The 23,852-nt window shown below is 36.9% G+C and overlaps 2 protein-coding genes and 1 long non-coding RNA gene across 9 annotated transcripts in view; 1 reads left to right on the plus strand and 2 right to left on the minus strand.

The window, feature by feature from the left end:
- Positions 1-5,292: 5,292 nt before the first annotated feature.
- LOC113680970 (E3 ubiquitin-protein ligase TRIM71) lies at positions 5,293-8,162 on the minus strand. The gene has a single exon (XM_027198024.2). It carries the CDS (start codon positions 8,149-8,151, stop codon positions 5,977-5,979), a length of 2,175 nt encoding a protein of 724 aa, XP_027053825.2. The 5' UTR covers positions 8,152-8,162; the 3' UTR covers positions 5,293-5,976.
- A 6,512-nt stretch (positions 8,163-14,674) lies between these two features.
- On the plus strand, positions 14,675-19,074 carry LOC149036288 (uncharacterized). 7 transcript variants are annotated; one of them, XM_089190775.1, is made up of 6 exons: positions 14,675-15,307; positions 15,413-15,518; positions 15,706-16,822; positions 17,667-17,747; positions 18,212-18,383; positions 18,616-19,074. In XM_089190775.1, the coding sequence occupies exons 1-2, from the start codon at positions 14,840-14,842 to the stop codon at positions 15,476-15,478; spliced, it is 534 nt and encodes a 177-aa protein (XP_089046901.1). In that variant the 5' UTR covers positions 14,675-14,839; the 3' UTR covers positions 15,479-15,518; positions 15,706-16,822; positions 17,667-17,747; positions 18,212-18,383; positions 18,616-19,074. The 7 variants fall into 7 exon arrangements, with proteins under 7 accessions (XP_089046901.1, XP_089046906.1, XP_089046902.1 ...); XM_089190780.1 differs by having other exon boundaries at positions 18,619-19,074; XM_089190776.1 differs by having other exon boundaries at positions 15,706-15,920; positions 16,328-17,747.
- Positions 19,075-21,743: 2,669 nt separating this feature from the next.
- LOC149036289 (uncharacterized) overlaps positions 21,744-23,852 on the minus strand; it is a 4,483-nt gene continuing 2,374 nt past the window's right edge. Inside the window, exon 2 of the long non-coding RNA XR_016181483.1 lies at positions 21,744-23,184. This is a non-coding gene — a long non-coding RNA (uncharacterized LOC149036289). The remainder of the gene's footprint in view (positions 23,185-23,852) is intronic.

A 23,852-nucleotide genomic window follows, 5' to 3' on the forward strand; every position in this document is an offset into this window, starting at 1 on the left:
ACCTATCAGTAAGGTTTCAAGATTCCTCTAGTCACGTTTGGGAACATTCAAGATTCGTAATAGGAACTGTTATTAAACAAACCTTATTACATAAAGAAGCCCTCCTTGGTAAAAACAAAATAATGTATTCAGCCCTTTTTTGGTAAAATCTATGAGAGAGATGTACTAACTCCAAATTGAATATAAAAGTCACTCAATATAACAGAGATTTCTCAATTTGAGAATCCAATGAATGCCCTTTTCCTCATAGCCCTCTTAAAGGCCTGGTCTTTTCTTTAAATATACATATTTAAATTTTTTTTTTTCAAATTCAGATGTCATGGAACCCAGATACAAAATGGTCAAGCTTCTTGTAGACAACCTCATTCAAGGCCAACTCATTGTGAGCCCAGGAAAAAAATACAAACAGCAGCTAAGTTTGCAGTTTAGGATAACTTCATTCTAATTTAATCACTTGTTTGTCTGTAATTAACCCCTTCACTCCTAAGAGTGCTTGGTTTTTCAAATATAATTTAAGATATTGTATTTTATGGAGAAGAATCAATAGATTTTATTCACAATTTGTGTCAAACCAAATTTAATGATTGATTAGGACTATTTTATATGAATAGCTGTAATTGAGGATTAATCCATATGAAGTTTTCAAGAAAAGAAAAAAATCAAATTCCATCCTAATATTACCACACATTGATGTTAATAATGAATCAAAAATATTTTACATGTAAGCCTTAATTAAGCTTCTAAATAAATTTCATTGAATACTTGAATTTTAGCTGGGTTTTTTTTTAATTTAAAGTATTTGTTTTATATCATTAGCCTCAAATTTTTGCTTAAAATTCCCAGTAATTCTTAAACATTCCTAAAAATTCCCAAAAAATTCCCAGAAATTCCTAGGAATTTTTTTAGATTTACAGCTTTTCAGGGAAAGTCATTGGTTCTCTGAGTTGGAATTCCTAGGAATTCCTAGGAATTCCAAGTCCTGTTGGCTATAAATTTAGAATTTCTGGGAATTTCTAGGAATTTCTAGGTTTTTAGATCCAGAGTTGTTATGGTCCGAATTTACCATGAAAGTTCACACCTTTATTCCTAGGAATTCCACAAGCCATTTCGCAAGGGTATTTCTAAAAGGATCTGGGTCAAAATAATGAAAGTTTCTGCAGACAGAGGTATTGATTTCTTTCTGGAACAAATATTTCATTTAATTTACTTTCTTTGTTGCAGTTAACTGCCTACAGCTGTACTTGCCTATACTAATTAACACTATAGGTAAGATACATGTAAGGCTTTGCTCACATGCACGATAAGGAACTCTGCCAGTCAAGAAAGGATGAGCAAATAATTCACTTGCAAACAGAAAAACAAGTTAATATACATGTACATTTATTACCCACTAATCTGATAGGTGTTTGATACACAAGTGAATGATGGTATACTTTAATGATACACACATAAGGGTGCCATATCAATTTGAATTTGTACAATCCTATCAACTTCAGTTAAGGCAGTCTCTCCCCCTGCCTGAAAATTACTATGTGAAAGCCTTCTTCAAGAATGCTGCACTTAATTCTTTGGGAAACATATGTAATTTTATTACATGCCCAGAGTGCAACTTTGTCTATCACAGCCTAGGAAACTTGCTTTCCAAAACAGAACTTTATCAGCTCAAAATTATACTGTTCTCTTCTCTCATCTGTACTCAGCCTTGTTTTCAGATTATCAACTAAGCAGTAACTCATATTCTGAGTTATTAATTGCACATGAGTAAATAGAAACAGATTGTGGTTATAGTAGACAAAACCATCATTTTCTGAGAAAAATCACAATTTCTCATACATCTTAGCCTTGATCTATTGCATACAATTCAACTTCATTTATTGCCAGGAACAAGCTTTGCATTTTTCAACAGACTTCTCAGCAAATTAAACAAAGATATAAAAATTATTTACCAAAATCCAGCCTGTCATGAGGATTCCTTTTTAATAATCCAATAAGTAGGTCTTTCAAGTGATTTGAATTAGTACCATCTGGTATACTGAGGTTACAAAAAAACAGTTGTTTAATATTCATGGATGAAATAAGACTCAGTATTGATAAAGCATGAAATAAATATGATATCTTCCACTAGTATGCTAATCAGACTGTGCTGTATCTAACAAACAAGCAGGCACAGAAGTACTTTTAGATCAAGATATAAGAAATGTTGTCAGCATGTCATTTAGCCACTCACTTAGGAGAAACAGATTTGCTCTTTTCATAAAACTTCTTTAACTGCTGAGGGCTGTTTGTCTGGAAAATGACAAAATATAGTTGATTTTCAGTTCATGTATCACTGTTAATTAGGTTTGTCACAATAGGCTTTTTAATGTCATGGCATATATTTAAGGGCACCTGAAAGGGGACTTTACTAGTAAGACACTGGTAAACAATTGTCCCTACACTCCAGAGATCAGCTTTAGCATCATATCCTTCAGACATTATAACTTCAGGAGCCTTGAATGACAAAAAAGGAAAATAAACTTGGTAAATGAATATATCATAAGTGTGATATTAACTTGGAATTTTGACCACGTCATTCTGTAATATTGAAATATAGAACAAAAAATTCCATAAACTCAGAGTTCTACCAATAATTGCTGACTATGTAGTTTAATTTGTTTTATTTCTTTGAGTCTCTGCTTATTTGCAAATACATGTAATGACAAATTAGAAGAATTCTGTGAAGTCCAAAATGGCAGCAATATTATTTTAAATCAACCATTTTCACTAACAAAGACTTTCACCACTACTAATTTAATTAAGGGTGAAACTTTATTTCTAAATAGCTCCCAAAGAAACACATAATAGTAAAATTCATGTAACTCAAGAACTCAAAATATCTCAACAGTTTACACAAACCTTTAACACAGGAGATCCACATGAAGTAGCTGCCATCATTTCACCAGGGAATCTTGCAAACCCAAAGTCAGCTAAAATAACTAAAATAGAATAAGTAAAATAATGGTACCAATACATTTATACAAAAAGTAGATACCTCAGACCTCTGCCATTGCCAGTCCCAAACCCAAATAAGAAAGGAAAATGAGGGCTAGTAACTTGATGTTGTGAAAAGCATTTCTCTACGGAATACAGCAAGAATTTAAGACATTGTCGCTTATCTCAGAGAAAGTTCCTTATGAAGGTTGACACCATGAGGTTGACAATTGAAGTTGAATTGAGGCAAGATGAAGAGTCAATCCCATGACAGACACCTAGAGAGCCCCTATTGATGCTGTTTAGACCCACTGAGACATGGAAAGCAATAGCCTGTGTGCATCCGCCCCCTACCCTGCAAATGAAAATTGGGAAGGGGCTCCTTCCCGATTTTCATTTGTAGGGAAGGGGTGGCTGTTCACAGGCTAGGAAAGCAACACCCATGCATGAGTGACACATCCTCTTTGGGTGTTAACGTAGGAGTAACAATTGTTAGCAGACATTACTTACACAAATATCAGACGAGTCACATATAAGATTATTCTCCACAGTGACAGAACTTTGACAACATTCTGTGCTATTCTGAATAAAACACTCATTAAAAAGGGATGTAACTGAGAGTGAAAAGTGAACAACTACTTCATAAAGAATGTGGGACAATCCTGATTCCTTTTAAGGTGAGGTTACTAACAAGGATGTAGGAAATTTTATGTCAAACATTAGAAAAAAATACTTTCCTAGTCCTACCTCGTGATTGAGGTTACCTGGTAGTTACTAGTAAAGAGGATTAAGAAGTGTCTTCTTATACATGCAAAATCTTGATTGTATACAATATAAGTTTGCAGTGACATCTGTCTCAGAAAAACAAGAGAATATGGTAGTATTTCTTCTCTTGTGGAACAGATTCTAACCCAATCAAAGTTGTGGATTTCAGTGTGCATTGTACAATTGACCTCAACAAAGTGCTTGGCAGAGGTGTAAAGATCCTCCCTTGTTATTTTCAGGAGAAAAATCTGGCTGGAAAAATTAAGGAAGCTGATCTGTCTGCTTAAACTCCTCATGTAATTCAGAGAAGAGCAAGAATTGGGTGTTGGTGAGCTCATCCTATTGCTGAATCTTCCCTACGAAAATTGATAGGTTTTCATGCACAACGAACTCTGGTGGAAGGTACAACAATAAGGTAAAAATAGCTTTGGAGAGACAACTCAGCAGCAGGAACAGAAACTTGTCACGATTTCCTGGTACACAGCGATCTACTTCAAGCAAGCTTTAACAGACATCAGGGATAAGAAAGTGTTTTGGTTCCACAGTAGACTTTATTACTAGGTCAGGACAATAACTGACATGACCTCTAGCATACTCAACTTCCTTATCAATGTAATCAAAAAAGCTTAACAAAGAACCTGCTTAAATCTGAACTGGTGAGAGGTTCCATTTTTCTCTAAATTTGCAATATTTAATAGTATAACAAAAGAAGCAGAAAAGGTCTATTTGAAGTAAAATTATTTCTACTTAAATATTCCATCTGTCAAAACTAAGGAAGAGGATACAACAAACTCTAGGCCATTAAAAATAGGAAACTGAGGTGAGAATTCAAGATAGGTATATTGAAAATATATCTATCTTAATTACAGTAGAGCAACTTAGGAAATAAAAGTGGAAAAGTAATTAAAGATTTCTGCTTATACTTACATTTACTTAAAATTTCACTAGTAATGGTCAACAAAAGTACCGACATGCAGGTGTACCATGAAAGCAAAACTCTTTTAGTTTACTATTCAAAAACTACTGTGGCTTTCTATATATATTTATATATATATATATATTTTTTTTTTACTTACTAGAATGACAGAACTTGAATAAACTCGAATTATTAAATATAAAAAGTTTATGAATACCTGTGTCCAAAAACCCACAAAAAACCCCAACTTTGAATTTTATAATAAATTACAACAATACAATATTTTGGCCACAAGTTGCACAATAGGAGAATAATTTGGAAAGAACCCATTCATTCATCATTTTTTACAGCTCAGCTGGTTGCGTCAAAGAATGAACAAAATACAAGAACTAGATTAAAACTGGAAAAATAAACTTGAAATTGCAATAAAACTTGAACTAAAAAAAAAATTCTAAAAAACACTGTCCCAAACTAAAATTTATAAATTTTTCTCTGACAAAATCCAAAGTGGTCACCAGCTCCAAGCCAAGTTAGCTTTTTTATTCAACATATGACAAGGCATTCTGCTTACTTTTTTTGTATGTGTTGAGCCTGCAATATAATTGGCAACATCTGAGTCATTCTTTGAACTTGTCCGCTACCTTGTGTCAGAGAATTCTTATCAAACTCAACACTCCATTTTTGTACCTATTTTAAAGTTTCAGTTTTTTCAGCAAATACTGCCAGATCGACATGAATTAAACAATCACATCACAACATTCAGTTCAACTGCACTATGACATATAGCTTTGTGTAACTCTTCACTGATACACCAGCATTATTCGTTTATAACAAGTGAACTGAAGGATGAGCCATTAGAAAAGAAATTAACCAACAACAAAGGAAAAATGAAAGTGTTGTCCATCTGACCTCATGGAAAAACGACAAAAGCAAAAAGAGAATTTGTGAATGAAATCTCAACAACTTTGATTGAAAATGGCAATAATGAGTTTCCAGTTGACTAATTGGTTTTCTAATGGTCTCTCCCTACAAGTTCAAAACATGTCATTTTAATCTACATTAAATTCATTTCCATTTATTTAGGCAAAACAACCAAGCTAAGAAAATCTTTTTCTTAGGATTACCGTGAGCAAGAAAAAATAAAGGGACATTATTTTCTCTTGCGCGGATGGAAAACCTAAAGTGTGAACTTATGACAATACAATGAACAAAATGGAATTCACTAACTCAAAGTTTTAAGATGTTCTTTTCACTGAGACTATAACGAGAAGCTAATTTGGGAAGTGATTTCAAGATTAGTTCAAAATAAGATAAATCATCCACATTTACTCAAATATCTGAATGCGATTGTTAAGGCAATCAGCCACAACTATCCTCCCATCACTAAGAACTGCTGTAGATGTTGGATGCTGGAACTCTCCAGGTTCCTTTCCAATATTTCCGAACTTTGTAACAAACTTCCCATCCAGTTCAAATACCTGAACTCTGTTATTTTCTGCATCACAGACCATCAGGTGTCCTGCCTTGTTAACTGACAAGAAACGGGGTTCATAAAACTCCCCATCCCTCTCCCCCTTATTTCCAAATTTGCACAAAAAGTTGCCATTTATATCAAACACTTTGATACAATTTTCACCGCGGTCCGACACTATAAGATGTTTTTCATATTGAATACAGTGAAAAGGAGAAGTAAAACCCTCACCTTCACCTTCACCAAGTTTAGACAAACACTTGCCATTGGGAGAAAAGGTTTTTATAAGTTTGTTGTACTCATCGGCAACAATGATATTTCCATTCCTGTCAATACACAAACCATAAGGACCCCTCAGCTGGTGATCAAGATGTCCTCTACTACTGAACTGGCTCAGGTATTCACCCTGCTCATCAAATAATTGAACTCGATGGTTATGACTGTCTACCACTATGCTGCAACCATTCTTATCAAATGCTATCCCAGAAGGCCAATTCCTCTCTTCCTCTTTATTAACCTCCATATCAAAAGATCTTACGTAAGTTCCATCACTTCTGAATACCTGAACCCTGCGGTTACCAATCTCAGTCACTGCAATTTCATCTCGTTCATTGACTGCCACTCCATATGGACCATTTAGCATTCCAACTGACGAACCTGATTGTCCAAAAGATAACACGTGTCTGAACTGCCTGGGTTTCAGTTTAACAGGAAATGGACTGCCATGAATGTGTTCTTTATTTACTTTCACTGATACTTGGCATTCTTCTGTATCTTTAAGGAAGTATCTGACTTTGTAGCTACCATCTTTCTCATCTTTGACATGCACTTCTGTCGCACAGTCATGGCCTTGCTGATTTTTTATTTCCACGGTTACACAGTCACACTCATTGTAACAATGTTCTCCTTCAGCATTTCTTGTTGTAAATAAAAAGTTTGATTCAAGTCCAACAATGGCCTCACTGAGTCCTTTCCCTTCGGCAGTTGACTGATGAGCACAAGTGTTAGTCACAAACGTTACAACTGAGCCGATGCCGTCGGAATTAAGACTGTCGAGAAATGTTTTGTTTGGTTTGAAACAGAATTGACGAAGATCTTCATGGTCAGATGCGGCTTGTTTTCCAACATCCCCGACTTCTTCGTGTAAGACCGTATTTGGTGACTTATGTAACTGTGTAATCTCGGCTGTTTCAAGCGCTTGGACTTGACGCTTGACTTTGCATTGTTGAATTTGCACACATCCACGCGATTCTTTAATTTGCGTTTCAACTTTGTCTAAAATTTCCTTCTTGTTTGTTTTAATGACTTCGATCACGTTTTCAAAAAACTTGTTGACGTCTCGTTTCACTGCATCTCCTCGCGCTTCGATTTGATGAGATTTTATATCAAGATCAGCAATTTCGTCTTTCTTCTGTTCAATATTTTCCTTTTCTACCTCTTTCAGAAGAATCTTAGCGTGAAAAACATGGGCGGTTGCAACACACTTATCGCAAAGGGCAACAGCACAGTCCTTGCAAAAGAACTTGAGTTCTTCATCTTCGTGATACTTCTCTTGGCAAAATGCCGGCCGCTTTGACGCGTCCTCGATGTCTTGATTTTCAAAACCTTTCAGAAGAAGAAGTTGATGCTCTTTATTTGGTTTGATTAGGTTATGCGGAATCATACAGGAGTCACACCAAAACGAACGACATTGAAAACAGTACGAACTATTTGTGCTCATTTCGTCACAGTTTCCACATTTCACTCCAGCAGTATTACAATCTTTGATGTCCGGCACGTCTAGCGAACCTTTGATATCAGAGTATGTGGGTAGAATCTTAAGGCACCCACTGCTAGAAACTGGAACTTTTTTTCGGCAGTCAGGGCAACTGATAAAATGGCGGTCATTATTAGTTCGTAAAATCTTGTTCAAGCAGGGAAGACAGAAACTATGCAAACATGGCAGTACCTTTGGTTCAAAACCTGTTTCCCTACACACAGAACAGGATGCTTCCTCGCGAAGCTTGTCGAGGAAGGTTTTTAGATCCATGATTGAGTACAACAGCCGGTCTAAGGGAGAGATATTAAATGGTAACTGACGGCTAAAAGGTCACTCTTGGAATATCGTCTAAAAATACAACTTCGTGAGTCATTCCATAAACGGTTCGAATTTGATCATGTGACCTTTACGTCACAAGTGTCTACATTAACTAAGATGACCGATAGTGCTTCGAGTGGAAGCGGTTCTATTTCGGGGTCTGGTTATTCGGATTTTGAGGCCTCGGTGGACATAACGAAAGGGTTTATGAATCTGTTGGTGAAATCAGGCCTTGGCAATTTGAACCGCCAGGACGAACGTGACCTAAAGTAGAGCGCGAGAGTCAGAAGAGGATCAAGAACCCGTGCGCCGCAGCCGCCTCAATCAAGAAAGCGAGAATGGTGAGTGCATTTACGATTGTAAATAAAGTAATCAGTTGCTTATTAAATGTAGGAGCGATCAAGTAAAGAAAACCAAGTGTGCAGACTCTTGAATACCATGGGAGTGAAGTGATTTTATGCTACACGCCCGTACCTTCCGAAGCTAAGGTTTCACCGACTGAAAATATAAACATACACGCTTGTGGAGATGAATTTGATGGATTATACATTTCTCTATCAGTTAAGAACTCGTGTAAAAAAAATTTGAAATTGAAGCAATTTAGAATTCTTTCAAGAGTTATTCCTCTTTTGCTAAAACTAATGTTGGATAGAACTATTGGTAAAATTTCCGTACAGCCCCATCCTACATTATGCATTCAGTTCTTGAACAGAGAAAACAATGACAAAAACAATACATTTCCATTGGGAAAACAGATTTGTTTTACAATGGTATGGGGCTGTGCGGAAACTTTACCGAACTATTTTTGTTTGTGCTGAATTAACTGATTTTATGTTGAAGACGCAAAAACTGTTATTTACTTATAAATATGTTGATCTTCTTGTCTTTGGGATAACTGTTTTGTGTGAAAATAGTCACTAGGTGAGGCTACCATAAGGAAAGAAGGAACTATTTGCTGACAGTAAAACTTGTAAACTGTTGTTAGAACAGTTTCCCAAAACTTATCATTAAAAGTAATTGTAACAAGAAACTTTATTGTTACAATTACTTTTAATGATAAGTTTACTTCTACAAATAAAGGGATAATATCCCCTTAATTGTATTGGTGACAAAATCGCAAGTTTTTAAACCTGCAACTGCCATGCCAGTCTGAACTTGGAACTAGATGCTCGAGGAGCATTCACTCAGGCTTCGTATCAAGCGTTTTACTTGAGCATTCACCACAGGATAGTTTGGTATAATTGACTCCAAGCATGCCTTGCATATTGGGGCTCAATATTTATTTAGGGATTCATCATTTTCTTCTTCATTACCATTTAATTTATCATTTGTTATGGCATCATACTCCAATGCAGGATCACGATCTGTTGTTACATTGTTTGATGTAGCTTGTTGATGTGTATCATTATTGTCTGCATCATTTTATAAAGTTATGAGGTTGCCATCAATATTGTTAATACCAACTAGTATATCTTTGTGCGATGATTATGTACTTTGATCCAGTTAAGAACTTGCTGTATTAACTCAGGTTGTGATGCTTGAAAATAAACATGTCCTCTAGATTGTAACTTTCTTTTAAGCTTGAGTATTATTATACAAGATCTATCAGGTGGATGAGGGAGTTGATTACATGTCTGATCACATTCTACAGGTACATTGCATATTGCACTCTTAATTTTTTTCTGTTGCCCTTTATGCATGGCCATGATCTTCTCAAATACTATTCGTTGAGCTATTCGTATTTGTTCTAGTTTTTCTAATGAGGATAGTTCTGTGGGTATTTCATCCACATACATATTATTCACTACAGCCTGACATGGTATAAAGTATTCTATTACAGACAGAACATATAAAATAAGGGTCCTCTCTTATTTTCATCTTAAACTGGTTAATACACAATTCAACCGATCTGGCTTTCACTAATTTCTCATTGGGTTGGGAAAGTAATTCATTCTTCTCTCTAGTATACATAGTTGAATGTTTTCTTTTAATGTCTTCTAGAAAGCTTTTTTTTGGCAACAGGTTCCATGCTGTCATACATTGTTTTTTTGTGTGTTTTCTCATGATGTGTTTCCTTTCAATTTCAGTAATTTTACATGAACAGCAGATAAATAGTATATCATATTCCTCAGTCTGACATTCCTGTTTATTTGAATAATATAATATAATATTTGAATAATACAATTAATTTCCTCTACTAGATTATCCACAAAGAGTAAATACTTACAGAAAACCTCTGTCTAGAACCACAGGCCTCTCTACCAAAAGAATACTTTAAGTTTGATACTTTAGGTAATTTGCTTTATTTGCAAAATAATTAACATTGAAGGCATCAGTACATACACATTAACACAACTACCAAAATTTGTGTCAGCCGGAAACTTGTTTATTTTTTTCAATTATTAATAATCATGATGTTATCCCACTCATTTATCTGTATGGCCTTGTCCAAATGCATGAAACATGTTTCTCTATTATTTTGTTCATGGGATGCTCAAGTTAAGATAAAATCTCCAATGGTTATTGTTAGGACCACTGCCTTGCCAAGCAAATGGGCTAAAACAGATTGGGGAATGAATAACTGACAATACAGAAAACAATACTGAATACAGCTACTGGCAACAGGTTCCATGCTGTCATACATATGTTTTTTTCTGTGAAAACGGCTCCGTACATAACTGCAGTTTTCTAATTTTATGAGAGATGTTTTAACATCCTCACTGGTACTCTGCTTGGTTCACGATCACGTTTATGGCCATGGCATTCACACGCAACACGAGTACGATTATAATATACAGACTTTGCACAATTAGATCTGAATTGTTGTACTTTTATTGACACCGTAACATCATTATGTTCATGTACATTAGTCATATTGACAACTTTTTCTTGTAGGTCACAGTCATCAAGAGTATTCACGATCACTTGTACAATAATAGTACTTATTGTGTAAGAAATACCAAATCGTACTTTACAAGTATTGAACCCAATAAAAACCAATAACAGAAACAGGAAATTTAACAGAAGAGCTAAGCCGTTTATATGAATACTTTCTCCCTTTAAGGTTTATTGTATACAGTGCAAATAGTTTCATAAATAATGGAAGAGTCAAGATCTTTTGAAGGACACTCCTCTAAGAGGGTCAAGCAGTGTTCCATTTGTAATTACAGTTGTATGAATGAGATTTGAAAAGTAAATTGTCAATTGTGTAAATTAAAATTACTGATGGCAAACTTTGATTGTCTGGGGTATTCTTTGAAACCCCCAAATTTTTTTTGAACATTTCAAAACCTGGACACCATCTGAGAACAATTAAAGATGCAGTCATTGCAAGATTGCCATTTCACATGTGAAATAAACATATTAGCACTGAAATTATGCTAAAAAATTAGGGAGTAGTTTGAAACCCATGGTGTGACATGCTAATTTAGCCATGCATACTACATGTTCACATAAAATACTAATTTGAGTGCAAGACTTGCATCTTCCTCTCTGAGTATTAGATGTAGGCATAAAGAAGGAGGGGGACAATCTCAGCTTTTCGATCAAAGTGTTCAGTTCGAATAGCAAGGAGATCTACTCACTCAGTGACATGGTCTCAGCTGGCATTAATGTCAGCAAAACTAATTTAATTCATTAACTTTTTGCTCTTGTTCCGTTGCAAGTGACTGCGTAATTATACACCAGACTTTTTTGGTTAGTCCCTTACAAGAAAGAATAATTAAGCAAACAAACACACAGAGCTCTCTGTTGTAAATTTATCAAGGAGACTTAAAAGACATCATTCATATGACCCTCTCTCTCTCTGAACAACTGATGGAACCTCAGAAACAAAAAAAGAAAACACCCGACTTCAAAACTAAACCCGAGAAAGGAAACTCGAAGCGAAAATGCAAATATTGTGGTAAACAGATGCACAACAAGAGGCAAGATTGTCCTGCTTTCGGCTCAACGTGCCACAAGTGCAAGAAAAGCAACCATTTCGCGTCGGTCTGTAATTCAACGCGACGAGATCAAGTTAATACTGTCGAAGATGAAAACGACTCGGATTCTGATCTCTCAGTTCTCACAGTGGATGTAGTCTCCGCAATCGCCGGTAAAGGTAAATAAGTCCTTGTCAAGTTAACATCCTACATTCAAGGGAAATACAAGACGTCTATGGCGTGCCAACTAGACACCGGTGCCTCGTGCAACGTGATCAGTCATCGAGATCTGTCTATTCTGTTGCAGAACGGATCACCTCCACTTAACCACAGTTCAGTCAAGCTTAGATTGTTTGATGGATCAATCACGCGCACCCTGAGAGAAACACACCTAACTGTAGAACATGAAGGAAAATGCCACACCCTAGAGTTTCAAGTGGTCGACTGCACAAACAAACTTTTGCTATCTGCTGAAGCCTGTGAGCGAATGGGTCTTCTGAAGTTCAACTTCACCCCTCCGGAACGTGTGAACATGGTGGAAAGTATGGCAGACCTCCCTCTTACAAAGGAAAAGATCTTAAGCAGTTACAGAGATGTTTTTGAAGGCTTAGGACACATCGGTAACTCCTCGTTGGTGACAGACGACAACATAAAACCAATCCAACACACACCCAGACGTGTACCAGTCGCGCTTCGCGACGAGGTAAAAGACAAGCTGTCAGGCCTGGAGAAGAGAGGCATCATTCAGAAGGTAACTCAACCTACGGAATGGATTAGTAGCATGGTGGTTGTAGCAAAACCGGGCAAAATAAGGATATGCTTGGATCCTAGAGACTTGAACAAAGCCTTGAAACGCCCCAAGTACCAGATGCCAACACTGGAGGAACTTCTTCCCAAACTAGGAAAAGCAAAGGTATTCTCCACGCTTGATGCGAAAGATGGATTTTATCAGATCGCCCTGGACAAAGAAAGTAGCATGAAAACAGCATTTTGGACCCCGTATCGACGATACTGTTACAAACGAATGCCTTTTGGGATCAGCGTAGCACCCGAAGAGTTCGAGTGTAAGCTTCAAGAAAAGTTAGCTGACCTTCCTGGAGTGGTCGTGGTACGTGATGATATCTTAGTCATGGGATACGGAGACAGTCAAGAGGAAGCAGTGAAAGACCATGATGACAACTTGGTAAAAATTCTTTAGCGAGCGAGACAAGCAAATCTGAAGCTAAACAAGTCCAAGAATCTGAGAAAGCCTGAAGTATCATTTATGGGCCATGTCATCACAAGCAAAGGTCTAAAACCAGATCCAAAGAAGGTGAAAGCGGTGGAAGAAATGCCCAGACCTACAAGTAAGAAGGAATTGTCAAGTCTTGGTTTTGTGAACTACTTATCCAAGTTTCTACCCCGACTTGCCAAGCCACTACTAGAACTCACATCCAAAGATGCAAGATTTCTCTGGTCACCGCAACACGGAACTGCCTTCTCTGACATCGAGCAGCTTGTGGTCAACCATCCTGTACTAAAATTTTATGACCCTCTAGCTGAGGTGACCTTGCAGTGTGACGCCAGCGAATACGGGTTAGGTGCCACTCTCCTTCAAGATGGCCAACCTGTAGCATTTGCATCTCGCACTTTGTCATCCACTGAAAGGAACTATGCTCAAATAGAGAGAGTGTCTAGCGATCGTTTTTGGATGCCAACGCTTTGACCAGTACCTTGAAGATAGCAGAGACCCTTGGCTTGCTCTTCTCGATTATCGCAACACTCCTACTGAAGGTATGAAGTCAAGCCCCACTCAGCGCCTCATGTCACGAAGAACCAGGACACTGTTGCCAACAGCCACTAGCCTACTGCAACCAAAAGTCCTTGAGGGAGTGAACGAGAAGATCAAAGTGAAGAAACAAAAGGCGAAGTACTATCAGGATCGTACAGCAATAACACTGCCAGAGATAGAAATCGGCCAGGAAGTGAGGGTTGCCCCTCAGGAGCGAAACCAGCCTTGGAAGAGTGGAACATGCGTAAAGAAGCTATCTGATCGTTCCTATTTGGTGGAGACCTCTAGTGAAACATTACGGAGAAACAGGCAAAGCCTAAAACCAGCACCGTCAACATCATCCCAGTCATTGGGCAGACAGTCAAAACCAACAACACCTGCCTCAACTACAAGCTTTGAAGCCAGCCCACCCGTTTCAAAGACAGCTGTCATAGCTCCTGAAACCCAAACAGCTCTACAGATGAAATCACCAGAAGTTCCAGCTTCTCCCAAAGTACTCAGGACCAGAACAAGGATCAGGGTCGGCCAGGGTTTTTGTGTATTCGGTATTCAGGGGCGTTTTAAATCGGGTATACGGTATATTGCAGCTTAAATATGGGTATTCAGTATATCACTTTCTTTGAATTTCAGGTATAAAGTATATCTACCTTTCCTCATCGTTTCCTGTGCTTTTGATTAGACAGTGATTAGATATCCTAAATCGTACGAAATTTGGTAGGTTCATGTTTATACAAGTAAAAGAACATTGAAAAAGGAACAAAAGGATACAACGGAGACGTGTGAGCCGTTCCTCACGTTGTAACCCAGTAACTACTGGACTTGTAATGACGTTGTAACCAGTAAATTAATGCATTGTAATCGGGATAGACCTATTGACAAATCTAGACCTGGGGGAGGGGTGAATGAGTAACTAAATTGCCCATAAGAGACGCCATATTGGATTTTGATGGGAATGTTTTTAGGGCCGGGTAAGAGGAAAGGATTTTCCTCCTTTAAAGTGGTAGACAGATCAAATAAAACCCGGAAATCCACCGTCCAACTTCCTTCTACTCTGCCTCTGGAAAAAGAGCAACATCGTAGTGTGGAAGATGTGGAACAAGGTGAAGAAGAGGAAGATCCGTGCGCTTTGTGTGATGGTGACCCGCCAGATTCCGACGATGATGTGGTGCCCACTTCCTCCACCAGCTCCTACAAAATGCGCAAGGAAAGGCTCCACAAAAACTGGGAATCCTTGCGATCCACATTGCTGAAGTTCTCTGTTGAAATGGAAGGTTTCGTGCCCTATCAATGTAATTGTGGTAAAACGGTGGAAAGTCGATGCAGGGATTGTAGCTTTACGGCATACTTCTGCCTTGATTGCTGTAATCACCTGCATCAGACCAAACATCATTTTCATCACCCAGAAATAATACAGGTATGCATGACCTTTATAATTATCAATTTTGTTTTTTGCCCAGAAGAGTAACCCGGGTTTAAGAAATTTATTAAGCTTGTCTTTTTTTTATACTGAACTTTTCAGGACGGTGTTTGGAAATTGCACACTGTTCCTGACAGGACATTGAGTAATCCCTATCATTCTTGCTAATTTTCCTACACAAGGGAAATAACGGTTATAGATGAAAGAGGTAAAGCTATCCCTAAAGACCAAACCATGATTGTTGTCCATGTTAATGTAGTCCTGGTATTCACTTTTTGCAGTTATTTAATATATTGTAAACATTTATATTGTTTTGGTGAGCTTAATTCTAAGGTTATTAAAATATCGGTATAAAGTCAGCAATGTTCTTCCTTGTTGAATATTTTTTTCTGAAGGTGGTCAGCATCTATTGAAGATTCTCTGTTGCACTTGTTTTAGTGTGGCAGAGAGTTTTCTGTTTCAAGGTTTGTGGCCTGCTACGCCAGTGGAACCAACCTTGGCATTCACCACAAGTCTGATGGAATTTACCCTGGCACTTGTGATGGAATGCCAAGTTTCCATTTTTGATCTTGTGAAGGCCTCAGACTTCTACTCCCACCCTCTCATAAAGGTTCGTTATAGGTTTAGCTGTAAACGACTCCATCATGTGATAGTTATCAGGGTCGGCCAGGGTTTTTGGGTATATGGTATTAAGGGGCTTTTTTAATTCGGGTATATGGTATATTTCAGCTGAAAGATGGGTATACTACTAATTTCGGGTATATAGTAGACTATATAACGCTTTGATTAATTTTAGGTATATTGGGAGAAATCTTGGGTGTTTTGGGGTATTTTGGCAGATCTTTTTCGGGTATACTGGTATACCACTGTCCCCCGCTGGCCGACCCTGAATTATTGAGGGCAAAACCAAATAAACCATCACACAAATAATATAGAAATCATGAGATCATAATATATTATTGCTTTAGTATAAATCTTCATGACCTAGCCAAAACTTTATCATGATCTCCTTCATAGATACTGAAACTAAACAAATGAAAATACAGTTGAAGCTCTCATACATGTACACCCTCGGGACACGTTAAAAGTGTCTGTAACTGGAGCTGGCCACCTTACAAGAACTGTTCTCATAAGCAGCCACCACCAGAGGTGTAGCCTAGATGTCCGCTTATGAGAACTTTCCCAGCTAACAAATATTTGGAAGACAAAAAATACCACCAAATGAAATATTGCAAACTACACAATGTTATGATAATGGTGAGTGTACAGTACTGTATACTGCAGAATAGAATCCAGTTCCTTCTGCAAGTTCTAAAGTTCTAGACTCAAACTGATTACTACTCACTATCTATCACAGAATAGATAGTGGGTAGGGCAGCCAATCAGAGAATAGCATTCGTGATAGATTTACAATAGAACAGATGTAGCAAATTGTTATATTTGTTATTTATTGTTTTAATTGCCGAAAAGGAAGAGATATGACCAATTTATTGACAGCTTTGAGGAATTCAGGTGGCTTAACAATTAATGTTTGTGAATTTAGAACTTCCAGCAAACAGTTATCTTGCAACATCCCAGTTTTATGTGTATAAGACCTTTAGAAGTGTTTTAATGAGTAACTTAGATTGTAGTTAAATGTTTTGGATCAACTTTATCCTTAGTTTAAATTTTATTATCCTTTGTTTCTATGTATGGTAATTTATGGTGATATATGCAGATAACCAGTTTAAAACAAAGAGAACTGAATGAAGTGTTATAAATTTGACACAAAGCATCAACTGATACCTCGGTAGATGGTAATGAAGACCATAGAAATTTGGTCAAGTTAAAAGTTAGAAATACCTTGTGATCAACACAGTTTAGGTTGTAAAACCATGCAAAGTCTCTTGAGGTGAGCTCCTGTATTCAGTGCATTTGGTGACACCCGGTGTACTTCAATTTTTTTTTTTAGAATCCAATTCCTTCTGCAAGTTCTAAACTTCCAGACTCAAACTGATTTGCAGAGTTTTTATTTAAGTGGTTATGTTAAAAAATTATTTAATACAGAGATAATTCTTGTTACTTTGTTGTGTGAAAAGGAATAAAAACAACCAATATCCCTTTTGATTGAGTTTTACATATAATTAAAAGTATTTTCCAGAAAATATAAGACTACAAGTGAAAGAAGAAATTACTCAAATATCTGATTTAATTCTTAGGCCACGATAGTGCAACAAATAATTATCTATTGTCATTAATGCTGGTTCAAAAAATACCATATGGTTTGGTAATTTGAACTCGATAGATGCTTTTATTAGTTTAAAATGCTTATTAGTGTAAACACTGTGCACATTAAAGGTATGTCTCTTTACAACAGGTATCATGTAAAGGCTCTCCAGTGTTTTACTGAAAATGAGGTTTGCCACTCAGGTGTCCAGTTTGTCCTGCTTGTCCCAAGGTAAAACTTTGAAAACCTCTGCTGCCATTTTCAAAGAACTAAATTCAGATTAATTAAAGTAGTTTTCATTATAGAGATTAAATGTTATGTTGTGGTGTATTTTTAGTTCTCTGTTCATTTGGTTTGTAATATATATTCAGTCCAACAATTCCAGTAGTTTGCAGATGCACAAAATTTAAAGGCTAACACTCTTGCAAATATGCTATATTATCAGATGTTTAGGTGAAGTGCTTCCACACACATATATAGTTGCTGTTTGTTTCATATATATATAATTATTACCCACTATCAATTTTATTAGTGTTCACAAAAAAGGACAAATAACAATTTATAAATAACAAAGACCTGTTTAGATAATTTATGACCTTGTTATGCAGGTTGTATAATTACAACACCTTAAATCCTTTTGTCTACAAAATGTAATGTTATACTTTACAAATTTATTGTCCAATAATTGTCAACAGGAAAATGGTAGAATAATTCTTGTCTCTGGATGCCTGTTTTGGGCTGCCTAGAAAAAAGTCTTTTGGTGGAAGTTATCGACCCCCACTCAGTGAAAACATGTTTTTTCACAATCAAGAAAATGTGGATAACTTCATGGCTGCCTATCCTTCAAGTAGAAATGAACCTAACAAGGTGTGTCTTTTTTAATCTCTGCATTAAATTGTCTCTTCTTTTTCTTATTTCTGTGAATTATTCATTACATTCTAAAATAATGTTTGTTGTGGCTATTGACTGATCTTATTATTAATGGATGAATAATTTGATCAATAAAATTAATCATTAAAAATTGATCATTTTTTTTTTACAGCGCCTTCATTGTGTTATTGCCATTACTGTTTTTTTTTTCATCTTCCTGTAATTATAGTAGCTGTCAAAATGTCCAGGAAGTCAATGTACTCGATTTCTGGAATGCAGGCAAAGAGTTTGAAAGTGATGAAGATGATGACAATGATAGTGATGTTGAAGTGTGACTATTTATATTAAGTATTCGGACAAGGATTACTGACTATTTGTAATAAGTACCGTAGTTTTGACAAGTCTGTATATGATCTAAGGCTAGACAACATTCTCATTTCTGGAGCATTAAACAAATGTTCCTATGTACTGTTTTTGTCTTGGTTCACTGATAACATTTACAGAATTCGACTTGAAATCGTGGGAAATATGATGCTTGAGAAAGTAATACCTAACAACGCAGTGCAACTATAATTTAGTACCAACGTAAAATCATCGACAAATTGCGTACTCTATGATTGGTCACAAGTTGTAGCGCGCACAATTTCTTTAACATTATATAAAAGAAATAAAAACTTGTCCTCCTGTATTGTTGTGTTGTATAAGTACTTGGGAATTTTTAAGAACACTCCATGCATTTTTATCATGTTCCCAAGCTGACTTAATTCCTGCTTGCTTAGCTTAACAATGCACTCGTATGGGGATATAATGTCTTTCTTTGAAGTCCAATGTGCAGCAAAAATGACTGTAATCAATCATGTGACAAATATTAACAACGTTTTTCGGATAACGAGTCAAAGAGTGAGAATTTTTTAGCTAATATTTGTGAATAAGACACTGCAAGCAGCGTTAGGCCCTGTTTATATGAAGGAGAGTTGTCCCTGGTAGGAGGGTTACCCTCCATACCAAACCATCTTTACAGAGCGTTTATATGAAAAGAGTTGTTCTTACTGACCGAGTCAAAGTCGATCTTGCATAATTACTTAGAGCTCGTTTAAATATTCAAATCCTCATTTCTCCTTCCTTTAAGTTCCTTTCGTTTACTCCGCTACTGTTACCTTTGCTGAGTTAAATTTTATGTTAACAATATAAATTTGCCCTTGAAAACCTATATTCTAGCAATTATGTTAAACTCGGCACGCGAGAAGTTGTCTCGGGAAGGCTTCCCGATGACATGCCTCGTTTTCAATCAAATCGATACTGAAGGTTGGTACCAAGAAAAAATATGTTCGTACCCGCTCGTCTTTGAAATGGCCAATTTCTCGAACTTCTCGATTTCTCAAACCAAGTTTCCTCAAGGGACTGAAAAACGGGGTGAATTTTGTAAATTTAACATAATAGGCGCTATATCCTATACCCGGCATATCAGCTCTTCACCCCGATTTTACTGTATTTCAAAGGGAAACTAAAAAATGGGGTGAATTTTGTAAATTTAACATATTAAGCGCTTTGTCCTATACCCGGCATATCAACTCTTCACCCCGATTTTACTGTATTTGAAAGGGAAACTAAGAAATGGGGTGAATTTTGTAAATTTAACATATTAAGCGCTTTATCCTATACCCGGCATATCAACTCTTCATCCCGATTTTACTGTATTTCAAAGAGAAACTAAAAAATGGGGTGAATTTGTGAATTTAACATACTAAGCGCTATATCCTATACCCGGAATATCAACTCTTCACCCCGCTTTTACTGTATTTCAAAGGAGAAACTAAAAAATGGGGTGAATTTTGTGAATTTAACATACTAAGCGCCATGTCCTATACCCGGAATATCAACTCTTCACCCCGATTTTACTGTATTTCAAAGAGAAACTAAAAAATGGGATGAATTTTGTGAATTTAACATACTAAGCGCTATGTCCTATACCCGGAATATCAACTCTTCACCCCGATTTTACTGTATTTCAAAGGGAAACTAAAAAATGGGGTGAATTTTGTAAATTTAACATATTAAGCGCTTTGTCCGATACCCGGCATTTCAACTCTTCATCCCGATTTTACTGTATTTCAAAGAGAAACTAAAAAATGGGGTGAATTTTGTGAATTTAACATACTAAGCGCTATATCCTATACCCGGAATATCAACTCTTCACCCCGCTTTTACTGTATTTCAAAGGAGAAACTAAAAAATGGGGTGAATTTTGTGAATTTAACATACTAAGCGCTATGTCCTATACCCGGAATATCAACTCTTCACCCCGATTTTACTGTATTTCAAAGAGAAACTAAAAAATGGGGTGAATTTTGTGAATTTAACATACTAAGCGCTATATCCTATACCCGGAATATCAACTCTTCACCCCGCTTTTACTGTATTTCAAAGAGAAACTAAAAAATGGGGTGAATTTTGTGAATTTAACATACTAAGCGCTATGTCCTATACCTGGCTAACAAACTATTCACCTTGATTTTACTGTATTTCAAAAAGAAACGAAAAAATGGGGTGAATTTTGTGAATTAAACATACTAAGCACTATGTCCTATACCCGGCATATCAGCTCTTCACCCCGATTTTACTGTATTTCAGAAAGAAACTAAAAAATGGGGTGAATTTTGTAAATTTTACATACTAAGCGCTATATCCTATACCCGGCATATCAACTCTTCACCTCGATTTTACTGTATTTCAAAAAGATACTAAAAAATGGGGTGAATTTTGTGAATTTAACACACTAAGCGCTATATCGTATACCCGGCATATCAACTCTTCGCCCCGATTTTACTCTATTTCAAAAAGAGGCTGAAAAATGGGGTAGACACAAAAACAGACTGAAAAATGGGGTGAATTTAGTGAATTCAAGGGCTTTCCAGCACTGTCTGCAATTTTCAAGGACTTTTAAGGTCGTGAATTTTTTTTATGACACTCAAGGATTTTCAAGGACTTTCAAGGTGAGTGCGAACCCTGTCACTATTGTATAGAGACGCATGGGGGCGTGGTGGACAAATTGTCACGGTATGCGCTGGACCAAAAAATATACCTTATGCCGGGTTAGCATGCACTGGGCCCAAAAAATTGCTCTTGTAAGGGCACTGCGTTGTTCTTGGGCAAGACACTTAACCTTTACTATGCCTCTCTTCAGTCGGGTGATGATACATGGGAACCGGTGTATTAACTGCTGGGGGAGGGGGAGGGGGTGACCCTGGAATGGACTAGCATCCAGGGGAGAGTCGAAAACACTGGTCGTACTGTTAAGTATCTTCTGAAGACGTAGCATTGGAACATACATTGTCTTATGTACATCATACGCTAAAACGCATCAATAAGTTCATTTTAATATATCTCGGCTATCCTATTTATTGATATGTACAGTGATTTATTAGAGTGTGTAGTAGCAAGTGACAGTGGAGGATCCTTCGTTCCTATCCTAATCATGATTTTGTATTTAAAATAGAATATAAGTCAGCAAGATGTAACAGATTAGTATCGACTAAGAGAACACAGAATCATGAGAAAAGGAAACGATAAACAGACTTATGAATTACAACTTTGGTTATCTCATTCCATGCAAACTGCATTTTTTCTTTACAATAGGGAATTTACGCAACCACAACAGCGTTGGCAACGAGAACATCGCTTAAGAGAAGGGGAGGAAGAACACTGCAGGGCAAAGACCTGCACATGTGTTTTGCAATCTGCTAAACTGTACAAAGAAACAACACGAATAACCTCAAATAAAGCTTTATGTCTTTGTCAGCACCATTCTATGAATGTAAATAGTTTCAAGAGTCTCAATGAAATTTCCAGAAGGAAAGGTTAGCCTCCCACATTGCATTTTCGTTGTCGTCCTCTGTGTGGTTGCGTAACTTTACAGTGAACCGTTACATACACCTTATTGGATGGTTTAACATATAATACGCGCGGGTATTTTGCGAGTTGCGTAGCAAAACGAGCTAAATGTCCGGACGTATTACATGTTAAACCATCCAATAAGGGATTTATTATTTCATTATTGCGCCATTTTCTAGCATTTTGGCACCTAGTTTTTGAAATACAACCTCCATCGCCTGAGAATCTTATCGATCTTATGAAGCGTGCGCGAATGTCGAAAACAACACAAACAAAAAGAATTAAATGTCCTCGTAAGTTTCCTTCTGTTGAGTTAAAAAAATGCGTTCCCGTCGAAAGGTCGTCGCTTAAAAGTCAAGCGTAAAGGACGTAAACAAGTCAATTTTGCTCCCTTTTGTCCAACCATTTTGTTGCTCTACGCTTTCCGTCCGTATTTGCTCTGTTCTAAAACAGTCAAACCGGGGCATTACAGGCTCATGATTTGCGCGTTCTCATGTCCAAATATGGTAAAATGGCGCAATAGTGGAATCATAATGTTTTCACTTTCTACTTCGTAGCTGTCTATCCCTGGACATTATTGTCCCGGGAGAGACAAACTTGTCGGGATGAAGGGCATCCTTTAAACCCTGCGTCTCCGAAAGGTTTTGTTTCGGCCGGGCAGTTTGCAGAGCTTCTCGTCGCGGTTGGATGTAAGCAGTCGGCCAGGCGACAAAACTCCCTTCTTCTACTTCCCCAGAATGGGTGGGATATTCTTGCCATGGCTCCACTTTTCCCTTTGACAAGATATCCTGTATCATCACTGCGGCCCATCCGGTTTTCAGTGCCCGGTCGTGTACCATGGCTTGAGCAGTTACAACACCCCGACAAACGAGTTTGTTGGAGTTGTCAAACAGCTCAACTTCATTACCTAAACCGGACAAAGAAGTATAAATTGAATTGACTGAATTGCTCAAATAAAATGCTAAGTATAGTGACTAAAAGACAGCAGTTTCCTATTGGTGTCACTATGATTGTCCAGTCAGATTAAAAGCCGGAAAAATCAAGTTCAAAAATATAAATATATAATTAAAAACAAACACACAGGAACACTGTGAAAATCTGTAATGCCGGAGGATTACAGACCGCTAATTAACCAATCAGAGCACGTGTACTATCGCAGCCATATAATAATGTGTTGTATTGTATTGAGGTGATTGTAACCCACAAATTATTGGATTGTAATGAGATGATTGTAACCCACAAATTATTGGATTGTATTGAGGTGATTGTAACCCACAAATTATTGGATTGTAATGAGATGATAATGTAATACAAAAATTAATTTAGATTGTATTGCAATTATCGTAACCCAGGTCCATGGTCCACTGTTGTGGACCCAGTCCATGTACCACCTTGTCAGGGACTGTGACAGCAGTTTCCTATTGGTGTCACTATGATTGTCCAGTCAGATTAAAAGCCGGAAAAATCAAGTTCAAAAATATAAATATATAATTAAAAACAAACACACAGGAACACTGTGAAAATCTGTAATTACCGGAGGATTACGGACCGCTAATTAACCAATCAGAGCACGTG

Source organism: Pocillopora damicornis, chromosome 12, assembly GCF_964200805.1.
Source record: "Pocillopora damicornis chromosome 12, jaPocDami1.2, whole genome shotgun sequence".
Taxonomy (NCBI): Eukaryota; Metazoa; Cnidaria; class Anthozoa; order Scleractinia; family Pocilloporidae; genus Pocillopora; species Pocillopora damicornis.